Source organism: Microcaecilia unicolor, chromosome 5 (assembly GCF_901765095.1).
Source record: "Microcaecilia unicolor chromosome 5, aMicUni1.1, whole genome shotgun sequence".
Taxonomy (NCBI): domain Eukaryota; kingdom Metazoa; phylum Chordata; class Amphibia; order Gymnophiona; family Siphonopidae; genus Microcaecilia; species Microcaecilia unicolor.
The window spans coordinates 180,428,570-180,444,997 of record NC_044035.1 but is presented as its reverse complement, the minus strand read 5'-3'; the positions used below and the strand labels follow the sequence as shown (position 1 = coordinate 180,444,997).

General features: G+C 42.0%; 1 protein-coding gene across 1 annotated transcript in view; it reads right to left on the bottom strand.

Annotated features, from left to right (window-relative positions):
• Positions 1–2,227: 2,227 nt before the first annotated feature.
• Positions 2,228–16,428, bottom strand: part of FA2H (fatty acid 2-hydroxylase) — a 209,202-nt gene continuing 195,001 nt past the window's right edge. Inside the window, exons 6-7 of the mRNA XM_030203632.1 lie at positions 14,603–14,855; positions 2,228–3,878 (exon numbers count right to left, since the gene is read on the bottom strand). Coding sequence (XP_030059492.1) covers positions 3,802–3,878; positions 14,603–14,855 — 330 coding nt within the window. The 3' untranslated portion in view covers positions 2,228–3,801. The remainder of the gene's footprint in view (positions 3,879–14,602; positions 14,856–16,428) is intronic.

Here is a 16,428-nt window from a genome sequence, read left to right as displayed (position 1 = left end):
GCGCACAGGAACCATGTCAACCATTCAACCCAATGTACAGTGAGATGGTTTAAAAGCCATTCTCAAACACCACAGCAAATCTCAGTGCAGGTCATAGGCAATACCAACCTCTGCTGCGCACACTCCTCTCTCACCACAAGGCTCTGCTACAGCTTACATGTCTCTATTTCCCATTAAACGCTGTATGCAAGGCCACAGGATGATTGCCTACCATACACTGTAGGACAGGCAAAAGGGTAGTTCTACCCTTGAAAGGCACTTTCCTTATACATTATAAAAAGTTCCTGGATATACAACCACAGCTCCTTGCTACCAGTAGACACAAGTTTAGGTCTAGCTTTCTAACCACATCATCACACAGGCCTTTTATCCATGCCCTTGCTAAATTACTGAGGCCATGTACTGGGGGGGAGGGAAGGGTAGAAGACCCCCAACTTAGCAATTACCTGGAACGAGGCTGCCGTCCATAGATGAATCTGAACAGCCAAAACAGGAAGAAATGTGACTTCCATATGAAAATAAGAGGACAGGAATAAAATGGCAAAGGTTTTAAATGTCCCCCACTGGCCAGCATCAATACCATAGGTCAGTGGTTCCCAAATCTGGTCCTGAACACACCCCAGCCAGTCAGGTTTTAGGATATCCCACAATGAATATTCATGAGAAGATTTGCCATGCACTGTCTCCACTGCAGCTTTTTAAAATTAATAGCCTCTAAAGTCAAGAGCTTACAGACATCAGGGTGCTAATAAGAAGCTGCTAAATAGTATAGCTCAATTAGTTATCGACAATAATTATTGTTTTAGGTTTCAGGATAAACAGTTTTTTTAGGTCAATGGAGTGGCCATGGGGGCCACAGTGGCACCCACTATGGACTGTTTATTACATGGCTGATTTTGAGGAGAAATAAATCATTCTAGATTCATGATTCTATCATCTTATGGAAACAGGGTGGGTGTTTTTTGTTTGTTTTAGTATGGACAGGGAAGGGAGGTATCATTAACTGAATTTTTCTAATGTCTCATGTTAAGTTTACTCCCAAGTGGGATGTAATCAGGTGGAATTCTTGGATATACTGAAGGCCAGGTTTTTCTTTTACATAGGGAAAGCCCACTGATAGAAATACTATATTACATTATAACAGTCATCACCCAAGGAAGCTGAAAAACAGTATCCCATCAGGGCAATTTCTTCAGTTGAAAAGACTATGCTCCAATATACAACATTTTGAGGAACAGGTGAGACCAATGTGGCACAGATTTTTGCAGAGAGGGTATCCATACAAGGTCATTAAGCAAGCATACAAAAGGATGAGGCATGCCCAACAGTGCCCAACATTTGAAGTGATGCTGAGATTTGCATTTACGAGGTCAGAATCTGGGAGAAAAAGGTGTCCAGTTAAAGAGATCAGTGATATTATTCGGTACCATGGGAGACATGATCAAGGCCATCACTGTTGACTGTAAATATGCAATGGTAACAGATTTAAGATATGGGTTCCCCGTTTTGAGACAATATTTTTATTTAAAATCTGACAATGATTGTGAATCCCAGTGGGTTATAATGTCCATGTTAAATTAAGGTATATAGGGGAGACCACATGCAGAATTAAACAAATAGCACAACATCTTACCAATATTAGATTATGGCATGTGGAAACCCTATTTAGTGGAGCACTGGCAGCAAGCTTTACATTGTTTGGAAGATTTGCGTTTTGTAGTTTTGATAAAAGTGTCACTGAAACGAGGAGGGGATATTGCTAAGCAGTTAATACGTAAAGAACAACAATTCATACATTCATGGAATACAGTGATCCCAGCAGGGCTCAATAAGGAAATAGAATGGAGCTATTACCTGACTGATAAAGTAGCAATAATGACAGAATAGGCCTTTAAGTGAACTGAGGATTTATACTGCACATGAGTGTCTTTATAGATGAGTTCCATGTTGCTAAGACATGGATTCCACATCCCTGCGTAGCAACCGTTAAGTATGGTGGAGATGAAAACGGAATTCAAACATGCGTGGGATAAACATAAAGGAATCCTGTTCAGAAGGAGGGGATCCTCAGAAGCTTAGCCGAGATTGGGTGACAGAGCCATGGGGGTGGGGGGGGGGGGGGGGGGGCGGGCTACTGCTGGGCAAACGTCTACGATCTGTGCCCTGAAAATGGCAGGTACAAATCAAGGTAAGGTATACACAAAAAGTAGCACATATGAGTTTATCTTGTTGGGCAGACTGGATGGACCGTGCAGGTCTTTTTCTGCTGTCATCTACTATGTTACTATGATTAAACAACAGTTTTTTGAACAGTTTATAAGGGTGTTATGACCATATTTTTAAGTAGGATAGTGACATTTTGATTCTTTGCAGTTTGGTCTCCTGATGTTCCTATCGGTGAAACTTGGACCCATGTCGAGACCAAGACCAGGACATCAAATTTGGGAAAGTTTAATCATAGCTAAGAAGCACAAACTTTTATAAAAGCTCCCTTCCTGGAATGAAGACACCAGGATGATTAAGTGATTCAACTGGAAGAATAATTACACATATTGGTGGAAGATATCATAAATGGAGGAACTGCAACTGTTTTTGTTTGATCTCGTTTGGGAATTTTGCTGAGTCTTATTTGAAATATCACCGGCTCTAACAGTTTGAGGAAGTGAGATTGGAGTTGAGCATATGGTGAACAGAGTACTGAGACACTCTAACAGCAAAATTTGGATTATATAAAATAATTCGCTTTGGCAAACTGCAGTTTTCTTCAACTATCAGGATCAGAATAGATGTTTTCTAATCCTCTGACTGGCAGCACAACATGGGGTGATTGTTTTGTCTTTTGTGGAACCCTCTGGGATTGTCACTGACAATGGCCATGGAGCCAACAAAGTTGAATTTGGCAAAATTGAATGAATAGTCAGGATATAGTAGAGGAATATTCATTGTGGATATCCGGAAAACCTGACTGGCTGGGGTGCCTCCAGGATCAGGTTTGGGAACCACTGCCATAGGTGAATGCTGAAGGAAGTACCTCACTTTTCAGTACAGATAGTGCTCTAGTCTAAGCTAAGGCTGTTCTATCTCAGCTTACATCTCTAGCATACATTATTACAGGCTTACATAAACACCATTTCAAGATTTAGATAGAGAGCTAGTGTTTATTAAAAAAACCAGGCTCATCCAGGATAATTAAGAAAGTTGAGAGGCTGGAAGTCAGATGGTTAATGTGCTGGCCAGTGAATTCAAATGCAGTAAGGCAGCCATCAATTACTCCGCAGTATGCATTACCACAAATCCACCATGCAATTTGGCAGAAAATGTCCAGCATCCGCTCTTGGAAGACCAAAGATTGAAAAGGCAAGATGCTGCAGGGCACACCTGGAGTATTCCTTGCTCAGCCCAGATCAATCTGTCCCTTACTTTCTCAACGCTAAAAATTTCCCAAATATATTAAAACTATACCAAAATCACAAAAGAAAATATACAAATTCTGGACAGAGGCTGTACACTTGATCATTCTACCAGAAGCGGTATATACAAGAGTTTTTCCTTCCAAAAAAATAGATTTAGCAATTTTGGCTCATTCTAATATGCTCTCAGCCACAGGCATTGCTTCGCCCCTGCAATCAGGCACTTAGCAGGAACGAATAAAAATGCACAACAGGAAGCTTAGACTACAGAATAGATTTTGCTGTTTGGCTTCAGAACTGAAAAAAAAAAATAACCCATGTGCAACCAGCAGTGTGTTGTTTTTGGGAAATCTTCCTGTGAAGGGTGCTATATAAGGTGGCAGGTGTCCGATTAATGTGTTTGCTCTGTCTCTTCAGGGATCAGTGTGTGGAATGGGTGGTCCCAGAGTTTGCTGGTGATTCCAAACCCTGGAAGGAAGAAAAAGGGATGAAAAGGTAACGTTTAAAATAAGGTATTAAGAAAGCATACACTTTTATAAGACACTGCACTGACATATGACAGTTTGTGTAGACTGGCCAAATTTTCAAAACAAAACAAAAAAAATAAATAAAAATTATAAAACTGCTCAAGCTGATCACTTAGCTGAGTTTAGGAACCTGACATTCCCACTGAAATTCAGGAATCTAAGTTTTGCGCTGAAAATGATCCTAAGTTTAGGATTCTAAAGTGCCAAAATCTAGGAAAGTGAACTGCAGGCATAATTTAACACACCTAGGTTTATTTATTAGGATTTATTAACTGCCTGTATGAAGAGATTCCCCCACGGCGCTGTACAGTAGGTACAGTTTAACAAACTTACAATTTTGTTAATAGTAAATGTACATGTATAAACAAATACAATGAAAGAGGAAAACTTGAAAACAGCAAATTGAAACCTAGTAAGATTACCATGAAAGAGGATAAAAAATATACACATTTAACAGCACTGAAATTCAAACAACAGTGGTGTACCGAGGGCAGGGTGCTGGGAGCAGCTGCACGGCTGTCGGCTCCACCGGTTCTCGGGGCAGAGGGAGCAGGGAACTGGCGGAGCCAACAGCCACACGGCTGCTCCCAGCACCCCTCCTGCAATGTGCACCGGGGGGGGGGGGGGGGGGGGGGGGGTCATGCTGCACTCAGAGGGGACGGATGAACACTGCATCTGGGGGGGGGGGGGGGGGTGCGCAGTGGTGACCGCCCCAGGTGGCAGCTGACCATGGAACGCCACTGCAGAGATATAAAATGATTTAAGTATAACAGTGATGGAATATCTAATAAGCACACAATTAAAACATTCAAATAACATTGCTATGATACTAATGCTTTTCTACAAAACATTTTTCTAAAGAAACACTCTAATACTCAATAGGAGAAAAACAAACTCTATTGAAATACTCTAACTCTCTACAAGGAGTTTGCTATATATAATTAGTTCGGAGTGTCCCTTTAATTGTGGAAAAAGCTCCACTTAAAATATATTACAAACGATTGAAACCTCAAATCCCCAACAGGAAAAATACAAAAAGTATTTATACTATCCTTGTTGTATCAGGAGTAAGTTAATATCACCTGGTTTCTTGAGAAGGACAAAGAGAAAAAAACCCCAGAAGCAAAAAAACTCACAATGGTGAGAAAAAGCAAATGAGGTGAAAAAACTCTCTTACCTTCTTAAATACTAACTAATAAAGGGTCACTCACCCAAACTAAACCATAACAGACCACTCCCAGCCCAAAACATGCAATAAAGGCTAACCACCCCAATCGGAGGACACGGCAATCTTAACAGCTCATTAAACAGGCATTGACTTAAAGCTTCCTCATGCTGGCTTTTACTGTCAATCAACAAACTATCCCTTCTAAAGTATGGTACTAAGCTTTAATTAAGCAGACAGGCTCTAGTCCACAAATCCTGATGGTATCTGATGCTGCTGTAAATTGCTATAAACAGCTGTGGGCTGCAACAGGCTATGAGTTCCTGTAAGCTGCTGTAAGTGCTGAAAGCCGACACTCCTCCTAAGGGGCTCCGGAGCCCTGCAAGTATTTTATCAAACAAAAAAGAAAAACGTCAGTCCTTCAATTCTTCCACCAAGCGAAAAGGACATCAGCCCTTCAACAAGAGCGCCTTGTTTCGCCAAATTATGGCTGCTTCAGGAAGGGCGCTTCAAAAGATCCATCTGAAGTTCAACACCGCTACAATAAAAGATGGATCTTTTGAAGCGCCCTTCCTGAAACACTTACAGCAGCTTACAGGCACTCATAGCCTGTTGCAGCCCACAGCTGTTTATAGCAATTTACAGCAGCATCAGATACCATCAGGATTGTGGACTAGAGCCTGTCTGCTTAATTAAAGCTTAGTACCATACTTTAGAAGGGATAGTTTGTTGATTGACTAGAGCCAGCATGAGGAAGCTTTAAGTCAGTGCCTGTTTAATGAACTGTTAAGATTGCCGTGTCCTCCGATTGGGGTGGTTTCCCGTAGTTAGCCTTTATTGCAAGTTTTGGGCTGGGATTGGTCTGTTATGGTTTAGTTTGGGTGAGTGCCCCTTTATTAGTTAGTATTTAAGAAGGTAAGAGAGTTTTTCACCTCATTTGTTTTTTCTCACCAATTGTGAGTTTTTTTGCTTCTGGGTTTTTTTCTCTTTGTCCTTCTCAAGAAACCAGTGATATTAACTTACTCCTGATACAACAAAGATAGTATAAATACTTTTGTATTTTTCCTGTTTGGGGATTTGAGGTTTCAATCGTTTGTAATATATTTTAAGTGGAGCTTTTTCCACAATTAAAGGGACACTCACGAACTAATTATATATAACAAACTCCTTGTAGAGAGCTACAAAACATTTTACCATATAGTTGAGAGGCCAAATGCAGATATATAGATTGGGACAAGATGCGTGGTACGGAGTCAGTTGGGATAAATAAATGGATGGCTAAACTAAAGGCAAGTTCTTAGACCAGTTCCTTTATATCTTGATTAACTGTACAAAGTTACAAGTTTGGTGCTTAGTGTTGAAAATCAGTACTAAGTGCCTAACATATTTTACTCCCTACCCTAATGGCACCTGTGTAGCTACCTACTTTTCGGCCCCCAAAATAGGGGGTCTTTTACTAAAGATTAGCATGAGTTATCTGCAGCAGGGTCCATAGGAATAAAATGGGACCTGCTGCAGATAACTCAAGCTAACCCTTAGTAAAAGGCCCCCCTAGGCTCCTAAATTTCATACACAGTTAGGGCCCGATGCACAAAGGTCACCATGTTGGTAACACTTGCTTTAGAATGGTTGTAACCAATCTAAAGCAAATATTTAGCATGTAATGCAAAAGGGGGTTTGAATCCCTTTCACTGTCCTCCTAGCAGCTACTGAAAACCTATGCAAATGTACGCAGGGTGCTCATTAGTATTAAAATGAGCATTCCAAGCAATGCAGACAGTGAATGCCTAACCTTTAATGTGCAAACCTTTATGGCAGGTCTGGGACCTGTGGTTATGGGGAGCAGCCTGCTTGTACCATATAGTGTAAGCAGACTGCTCATGGGTAGGCGCTCATGGACAAGACCCCCACCCCCCTCCCGCTGATCCAACCCCTCCCTGCACCCCCAAGCAGTGAATCTCTGGTGGCCCGGTGGACTCCAACCCTCCCCTGCACCCTCTCCAAGCAAAAATCTACCTGGTGGCCTAGCAAGCCCCTCCCCCCCAATATCTTCAAACGATAGAGGCAGGAGTAACACCTCCTCTCTCCTTGCCTATGGGCCTGTCCTGGGGAAAAATGGCAGCGCATCCTGGGATGTACTGGGCAGGGACTAAGCCCCCATAATAAGGAGTTTTCTTCCTTATATGGGTGCTATCATTTTGCACAGGATGGGCCCAGAGGCAGGAGGTGTTGATCCTGCCTCCATCATTTTAAAGGTACTGGGGGGGGGGGGGGGCCCTAGACCACAGATAGAATTTTGCTGGGGGGGGGGGTCAGGGCCCACTAGGGATTTTTTTTGTGTGGGGGGGTGCAGGGTCCACTGGACAACCAGGGATTTATTGCTTGGGAATGCAGGGGGGACTGGGGGTAGAGGTCTGTGCACTGTCAAATGCATTTTGACAGTTTGAGTCACACAATGGGATCCATGAATCTCATCTGTATCCATCCACTTTGGTGCACTGGTCGCTGTTTTCGACTTGGTAACTTTTCGCAAGGCACCCGTATTTAACGGATGCCTTTGTGCATTGGCCCCTTAAATTCAATTTTCAAAGGATCCAATCTAGGCGACTAAGTTAGGTTCCTAAACTTATCCCATCTAGGAGCTTAGCCACAGGTGGGCCTGCTCACTTTCAGTTCAGGGTTACCAAGCACTGGTGTTGCTGGCAGGGATTCCCAAGCCCTGCCAGCTGTAGACATCCTCAACTTGTCATACTCCCATCAGACAACCGCCGCTCACACATGCCCAATTCTTGTAGATCTTGCTGCAGTTGTTTGAGGAGTGTTATGGTGGGCTATAGCTCAGGTAAGAAGTGGTGTAGGAGGGTGGGAGAAGGCCGGGAAAAAAAGGAAATGTAATGTGTCCATCCTAGTCTACTCGTTAGTCCACCCAAAATTTGCCATCTGGCTGTACCACTGATCGAACCATGAAAAATGAAACAGATCAGTAGTAAACAGACTTTATTAATAAAATAAAATTGCATATAGAGTATACTGCCCGACACAGGCCGTGTTCGCCCAGCAGGACTGCATCTATGGGGCTATAAAAATTAAATAAAACAATACAAACAAATTAAAAAAAATATATATAGAAGGAATATGTTAAAACCAATATCAGCTGAAAATACAATAACACCATGACAAAAAAATTGATATAATATCTAAGTATATTTATGTCTTATGTTCTTTATTATGCATGTTATTATTTTTGAATTTTATATGATACTAGTAAGAAAGGCCAGTTTCTGGCTGAAATGAAATGGGCGCTAGCAAGGTTTTGCGCGGAGTGTGTATGAGAGAGTGTCTATGAGAGTGACTGTGTGAGAGTGAGAATGTGCAAGTGTGTGTGTGTGACAGAGAGTGGGTGTGAGTGTGTCTGTGAGAGAGCGTGTGTGTATGTGAGAATGAGTGTGTGCGAGTGCGTATGTGAGACAGTGAGTGTCCTTCCCTGTCCCCCCTGTCAGGTATCAGGACTGGGGGGACTGTGGACAGTCATGAAGGCAGCCCCTACCAAAATAATGAAAGCAAGACCATTTGTATAATAATCACTGCATTCCAGAGAACAAAATGGAGCAAGTTCCCACATGCTATCTTTTGCTTTCTGTATTCAGTAGTAGCTTGCTAGACTTACCTAAGTGGCTGCAGCTGCAATACACTGAAAAGAAAGCAAGGAAACCTATGAGACGTAGATACGGCCGTCCCCTTGGCCTCTGACGCTCCTCCCTTCTTCTATTTGACTTCCCTCTGATAGGTCCGTCATTCGGTTGTGGACGCTCCTCCCTTTTCCTGTTTCAGTTCCCTTTGATAGGTCAGAGCAGTGCAGCTGTGACACTCCTCCCTTCTCTGATAGGTCAGGGTGGGGTAGAGATGTAGTGTGCTTAAAAATGGTTACAGAGCTTTGAACATACGAACTGTTGAAGCCTCAGAGTGTGCTTTAGAACCTTGAGGGTGGTTTTTATGTGCAGATGGGGCGTGGCCTACGGCCCAGATGGGCGTGGCTGAGACTGAGGGTGAGTAGTCCGAATAGCCTAGCCTACCAGGACAGGAGTTCAGGACAGATGGAGTGAGCTTCAGAACGTCTGAGGGGGGATTTTATTTATATAGATAATTTATGTATAAAGGTTTTAGCTCTAGTCTATTGAGATATATATATGTAATTCATTTGATACGACATTAATTTATCTAGTGGTAACTTATTGAGAAGTATATATATATTATTTTATCTGTTTTGATTTTATATTAGTGTATTTCATATTTATATTTTATATATTTTTGCATACTTATAAGGGCTTTGTATGTTTTTTTTTGTCGTGGTGTTATTGCTATTTTCAGCTGATATTGCTTTTAACATATTCCTTCTATATATATTGTTTTTTAATTTGTTTTGTTTTATTTAATTTTTAAATAGCCCCTGACGCAGCCCTGCTGGGTGAAACATGGCCTGTGTCGGGAAGTATACTCTATATGCAATTTTATTATAAAGTATGTTTACGTTTACTACTGATCTGCTTCGTTTTTTTTTCCACTTTGGAGTTTGCAGATCGTTGCCTTGCTGTTTCCTGGGGCCCCATCATACTACAAACCTCAGAGAATTCTTTCCAATCCTGCTATTTATGTAGTGGGTGTTTAGAGAGTTGTAGCAGTTTGGGGGTAGCCTGGGCAGGGGTTGAGAAGAGTTCAAGTGTGCACTCAAGTTTCAATTTATCGGAAAAAAAATACTAACCACAATACTTTCAGCAATTTTACCCCCCTCAGATGTTACTGGCTTTATAACTACAGCCATCACTGTCATGGAGCTCAGCCCTACATATAGTGACAAAGACTATGTGAGAACTTATCCAAAGATTACATAGATAGCTCATGTAGAGTGCTAGGTCTGTCTGTCGTGTCCCCGACAACTAGTCTGACGACAGTTTGACTATTGGACAATTGTTCTAAACTACTGATGCCAAGAAGAAGTCTGTTCTTTTGATTTCCGAAATTAAAGATTAGCACACAAACTCTTATGTGTTCTAAATGCACAGATTGTTCACCATGACAAATTATGACTTCACATCCTTTATCTGATTATTTAATTTTTAGACCAATGTACACTAGACAAATAACTTTTAGATAAAAACATAAATGTTGCCATACTGGGACAGACTGAACGTCCATCAAGCCCAGTATCCTGTTTCCAATAGTGACCAATCCAGGTCACAAGTACCTGGCAAGATCCCAGAACAGCCAAAACAGATTTTATGCTGCTTATCCTAGGAATAAGCAGTAGATTTTCCCAAGTCCATCCTAATAATGGCTTATGGACAGTTTTTGGGAAATTATCCAAACCTTTTTTGAACCCTGCTAAGCTAACTGCTTTTACCACATTCTCTGGCAATGAATTCCAGAGTTTACTCACTCATTGAAGAAATATTTTCTACGTGTTTTACATTTACTACTTAGATGAATTGGCCTTTAGATGAACTGTATCCTTACACTAATTGACCATTAGACAAACTGTCAATACCTAAGTAACATCCAAGAAACTAGAACTTAAAGGTAAAATGTGCAACCAACTTCAGGGCATGAACTTATTCACTATAAAGCTAAAAAAACTTTAAAGCCTTTGCTATTGGGGAGGAATGCAAGTGCTCAAGAATACAGTGAGCTGAAAAAATTTTCAAAGCTCCATACTAAACCTGAAGGTCACTGTTCATCAATTGCAAATGATGAAGAATCCAGCATCCTCATCCAGCAATGGCTCTCCCATCTCTAAAGCTTTGCTATTTTGGGTTTGCAATGAAACTGAAGCCACTCCTTCATGAGCTTTTGAGTGTTCATTTTATCTCATATGTTCAGCTTACAATTCATACAGCACAGATTCATGAGCAGTGGCAGGAGCATGCATACTTGTATAGCACTCTGCTTCTAGCTTATCAGAGAATCTTTCTGATTAGCAGATGCACCACATCTACAGATACGGAGTTGTTCACTTCTCTATAAATAAGTTGACATTGATCAAAGGTGTTTAGTGCTTTTCAGTAACTATTTTCGGTGGTCCGCATTACGTTGAAGTTTTTAGCAAGTTATGAATGAGTGAAGAGTTTTTGTATGACCAACTGACAGAACGTTGACCCCAGGTTTTCCTCATTTATCCCATAATAACGATATTGGTGGAGGTTGGGCACCAGAAGGCTTTTTCCCTCTCTCATTAATATGGTCCCTGAACTCATAGGAATTAAATATCATATAAAGTACTTTGGAGTTCAGAATCACGAGAGAACTATGTGCTGCATTGTTGAAGATGCCCACTTATTTTATTCTTGTGCCAGCTGCATAATATTCTGCCTTGCCAATAAGCTAACTTTGCCCCTTCAGATCACATTGGGCCTCATCAGTTGAGGCCATGTCAACCTCTGTGGCTAACCTACGTTTGATGCTCTTAATGGACACTTGCAAATCTGCCACATGGATTTGATCCTACACCTTCCTGTCATTTCCGGTTTGGATTCTTCATCCAGAGCGAACAGCTAGGCTTTCTTCATAATATATGTGCCTGAGGCTTCCAATCACCTGGATTCACGATTTGGGTTGCCAAACCAAATGAACAGATACCAACCCAACCCCTCAGCTAGGCAGTCAGAGGTGTGGCTGCATTGTGCTGGCTGTCCTGAGAAAGCAGAGTTGCATACCTGTAACAAAAGTCCTCTGTACACAGAATGATATGGATACACTGTTCCACCTACCACCCACTCTAAGAACTCAAAGAGAAAGGGAAAGGGACTTGATCTACTGCCTTTCTGTGGTTACACTCAATACAGTTTACATATTATATACAGGTGCTTATTTTGTACTTGGGGCAATTGAGGGTTAAGCAACTTGCCCAACTTTGCAAGGAGCTGCACTGGGAATTGAACCCAGTTCCCCAGGCCACAGCACTAACCGTTAGGCTACTCCTCCACTCCACTTACCCATAGTCACAAACAGCAATTAAGAAACAAGGATGTAAAATTAATGGCCCAAAGTACCAAAGAACTAGTGTCAGCATTATTATTATTTGTTACATTTGTATCCCACATTTTCCCACCTTTTGCAGGCTCAATGTGGCTTACATACAACCGTTAATGGCATTAGCCGATAACGGTCTGAACAAATACATGGTATGAATGAATACAAAGTGATATTGTGGTAGAATGAGGTACATGTATGGTAGGTACAGTTGGGGGGCACTTAGAGAGGAAAAGGGGGAAGAAGAGTCAGGTATGTTTGTTACGGTCTTTGGTTACATTGTGTTGCAAGTGTCTAGGTATTTTTATGTTGGGTCGGTGGGGTATGCTCTTCTGAACAGGTCTGTCTTTAGTGCTTTCTGAAAATTTAGGTGGTTCGAGCGTAATTTTTACTGCTTTTGGCAATGTGTTCCATAGTTGTGCGCTAGGTAGGAAAAGCTGGTGCATAGGTGGATTTGTATTTGAGTCCTTTGCTGCTTGGGTAATGGAGGTTTAGGTATGATCGTGCAGATTTTGTGATGTTTCTGGTTAGCAGGTCGATGAAGTCTGTCATGTATCCCGGTGCCTCACCGTAAATAATTTTATGAACAGTCGTGCAGATTTTGAAAGCGATACGTTCTTTGATTGATAGTCAGTGCAATTTTTCTCTGAGTGGTTTCGCGCTGTCAAAACGTGTTTTTCCAAATATAAGCCTGGCTGCAGTGTTTTGGGAGGTCTGAAGTTTCTTTATGATTTGATTCTTGCATCCCGCATGGATTCCATTACAGTATTCTGCGTGGCTTAGTACCATGGACCGTACCAGGTTACGAAATATTTCCCTCGGGAAGAATGGTTTTATGCGTTTGAGTTTCCACATTGAGCAGTGGCGTACCAAGGGGGTGGGGGTGGTCCGCCGGTGCTGCAGACTGCAGGCAGCCCGCGTCTCCTGCCTCCATCCTGCTGTGCCTTAAAGAAAAATTTGAAAAGCGGCATGGCAGGCATGCTTCGCGTCTGCCCTGCCTGCTTGTAAAAGAAAGCCCCCTTCCTCAGGTCAGGTTAGGACACTGTAATACACTATACTGTATTGACCTGAGAAAGAAGGTTTTGGCCTCTGACAGCTAAATGTACTAGTCCAATAAATGGTATTTTATTTTCTATATTTGTTTATTCTATTGTTAATTTGTAAGTGATTGATTGGTATTGTTAGTTATTCTTGGGCCATATTATGTGCGTGAAGCAGATCTCGTGATCCCCCCCTCCCCGGCTCATCAATCTTCGGACGCGTGGTAAAAATTTCGGCTACCACAGGGAATCCTTTTAATTTGCAGTTCTGCCTGAGCTCCTGGGAGGGTGACAGGGGGAGGACCCTGGGTCGCGTTTTTGGGTGGTGCATCTGTGCTGGATACGTTCGGTGAGTGTCATAGCTCCGCCCTCGACGTCATCACGTTTGACGCATAGGCGGGGCTGACACATGTAGGAAAATCGATCTCTGCCGCCTCACTTTTAGAACATTGGGTAAGTGAGGCTTCAATTTGAACATTGCAGTTGTCTTTTATATAGAGAGATATTTGTTTCTATTTGTTAATTTGTAAAGTGGTGATTGGTACTTGTTAGTTTTTTCAAATTTACATCTGCTGTCTTTATATTTGCAAAGTACTAGGGGACATTTTATGTTCTGTGGTGTTGCATTGTATGCAGAGTCTGGCATCTTGGGGGGTCAGTTAATTTTTGTCTAAATAGAAACTTATTATTACTTATTCTATAGTGGATTAGGGTGTATCTGTGTTTGTGAAAAAGACATGGCTTTCAGTTGGCATTGACTGTACAGGATCGACGATCTGTACTATTCCGTCTGGTTTCGTTTTACAATAGGTGAATTGATGTTCTAGTGCTCACTGTAGTGTTTAAGATGCTTTCTTTTTCCTTGTGTGACTCATAGAAATGATTGCTTATGGTATGGTAGAATTGCTCTATAGGTCCTGAGTGTTTTGTATCTCGGTATGCCTAGTACTGGATTTGGAGGGGGGTGTTAAAAATGACCGGCCCGGGTGTCAACTACCCTAGGTACGCCACTGACATTGAGAGAACATTTCTTTATGGTGGATTTCGCTTGGGTCTCTAGTGATAGGTTACGGTCGATTGTTACTCCGAGAATTTTCAGGCTGTCTGAGACAGGGAGGGTTAGTTGGAATGCATTTGCCCATGAGTTCATGATGATTAAGCTTAGCATGAAATCTATGAAAGGTTGTGGGGGTGGCGGGGAGGGGAACCTGGCTATTTCCTGAGGCCCATTTTTAGCAGAATTTGTTTTCAGATTACATTAGCACATATGTCTTCTGCTTTTGAAACAAACTCCTCTAAAGTCTATTCATTTTCAGGAAGGACATATGGCCTCAAATACATTGCAATCGCATGGGTAATTACTAACAGAACAAACTGTGGATCTAGAAAGTAGTAGAAAAGGGGGTTCTGTAGTTAACTACACAGTAAGTCTTATACCTGATTTCTGATGTTCAAAGTGGTGCTTCACATGGTAGGCCTTCAGCTCATACAGGTAGGTGCCTTCTTTGGGGGATCCATAGTGCAGGTAATAGTGGATCATGTCGTACACAACATAGCCAAAAAGGCCACCAACAAAAATGGACTGTCCCACAATCTTTGGAAAGAGGAGGAGAATGACACCATACAAGAATCCTATCACCAAGGATGCCGGTAGAGGAGGGAAGACCAGACGGGAGCTGTCAAAAGGAGACTGATAAAGAGAACAAGTGTTAGTTTAGCTTGTTTCCTCCAGCCTGGTGCTCTTACCTTTGGACTCCTAGCCCTTATCCTAGAAGCAATGGCAGGGTCACTCTGCATCAGGAGAAGGAAGAAGTGTGATGATCTGACCTGCTGCTCAGAACCAGTGTTTCATGGGTGCAAACACAGCAATTGCCTTGGGGCCAATGATCTTTAGGGCCCGCTGATTTTTCTGCTCTGGGCTTTAGCATATAACACCAGCCCTAGTGCTGCTCCTCTCTGCACAGAGACCCATCTGCTTTCTCACTGGTAAATTTCTTCCCTAGACACCAACATTATATTTCATAGATAACATGTTTCCATCACTGTACTGTGCTATTTGCTGGTGGGTACACCCTTCCTAGGTTTCTGCGCCTCCTGTTTTTATTGCTAATCAAAGCCAGCAGGGGGATTCCTTGGTGGAATTCTGTGGTGGCAGAAGTTACTCCTCCCTCTTCCCCTTCCAATGTGAAAATCACATGCTTGTTGCCTCCATTACATACATGCCTGTGCCCTACAGCAGTGTTTTCAGGATATCCACAATGACTATGCATGAAAGATTTGCATACACTGCCTCCATTATATGCAAATCTTTCATATATAGTCATTGTGGATATCTTGAAAACCTCACTGGCAAGGTGTACTCCAGGATTGGACTTGGAAACGAACACAGGCCTCCTCCAAAGCAGTGAGATCAATATTCAAATAGCATTTGGTGCCATGCTAAGCATATAATATCTCTTAATTATCTGGGGGCCTTATATGTATACTGCTAATCTCATATACATATAGGGGGCAATTCAATTACTGGGCACCCACTAGTAGGGGATCCAGCTCTGTGCATGGAGTGCTTATTCTATAGCATCTGGGTGCCTGGATTCTATTATACAATGCTTGCTTAAACCTGCATTAGCACGCCTAAGTATAGGCGCACCTATTTGCGACAGGTCAATAGAAGGTATAAATGGGCATGCTTATCTGCAACATTAAACATGCATAACTTACAGTATGCATTAAGTTGTGTGCATAAGTGGCAGCACCACCCATGCTCCGCTACACATACACCCTCCCCCTTGCAGTTAAGCATTATAGAATTTATGTGTCATAGCAGAGGTTTTCAACCCAGGAAGATTTGGGTGCCGGACAGGGTATTCGAAGATGAAGAGTCGGAAAAACTTATTGAAATATCTGTAAATCTGGAAGACGTAATGGAGCAGTTCTGCAAACTGAAGAGTAGCAAATCTCCTGGACCGGATGGTATTCACCCTAGGGTACTGATAGCTGTTCTGCCAGCTCATTTTTTAGTTCTGTTATTGATTTGTAATTTATCCTTAAAATTGAGCGTGGTACCAGAAGATTGGAGGGTGGCCAATGTATCGCTGATATTTTAAAAAGGTTCCAGAGGAGACCCGGGAAATTATAGACCGGTGAGTCTGACGTCGATGCCGGGCAAAATGGTAGAGACTATTATCAAGAACAAAATTACAGAGCACATTCAAAAGCATGGACTAATGGGACAAAGTCAACATGGATTTAGTGAAGGGAAG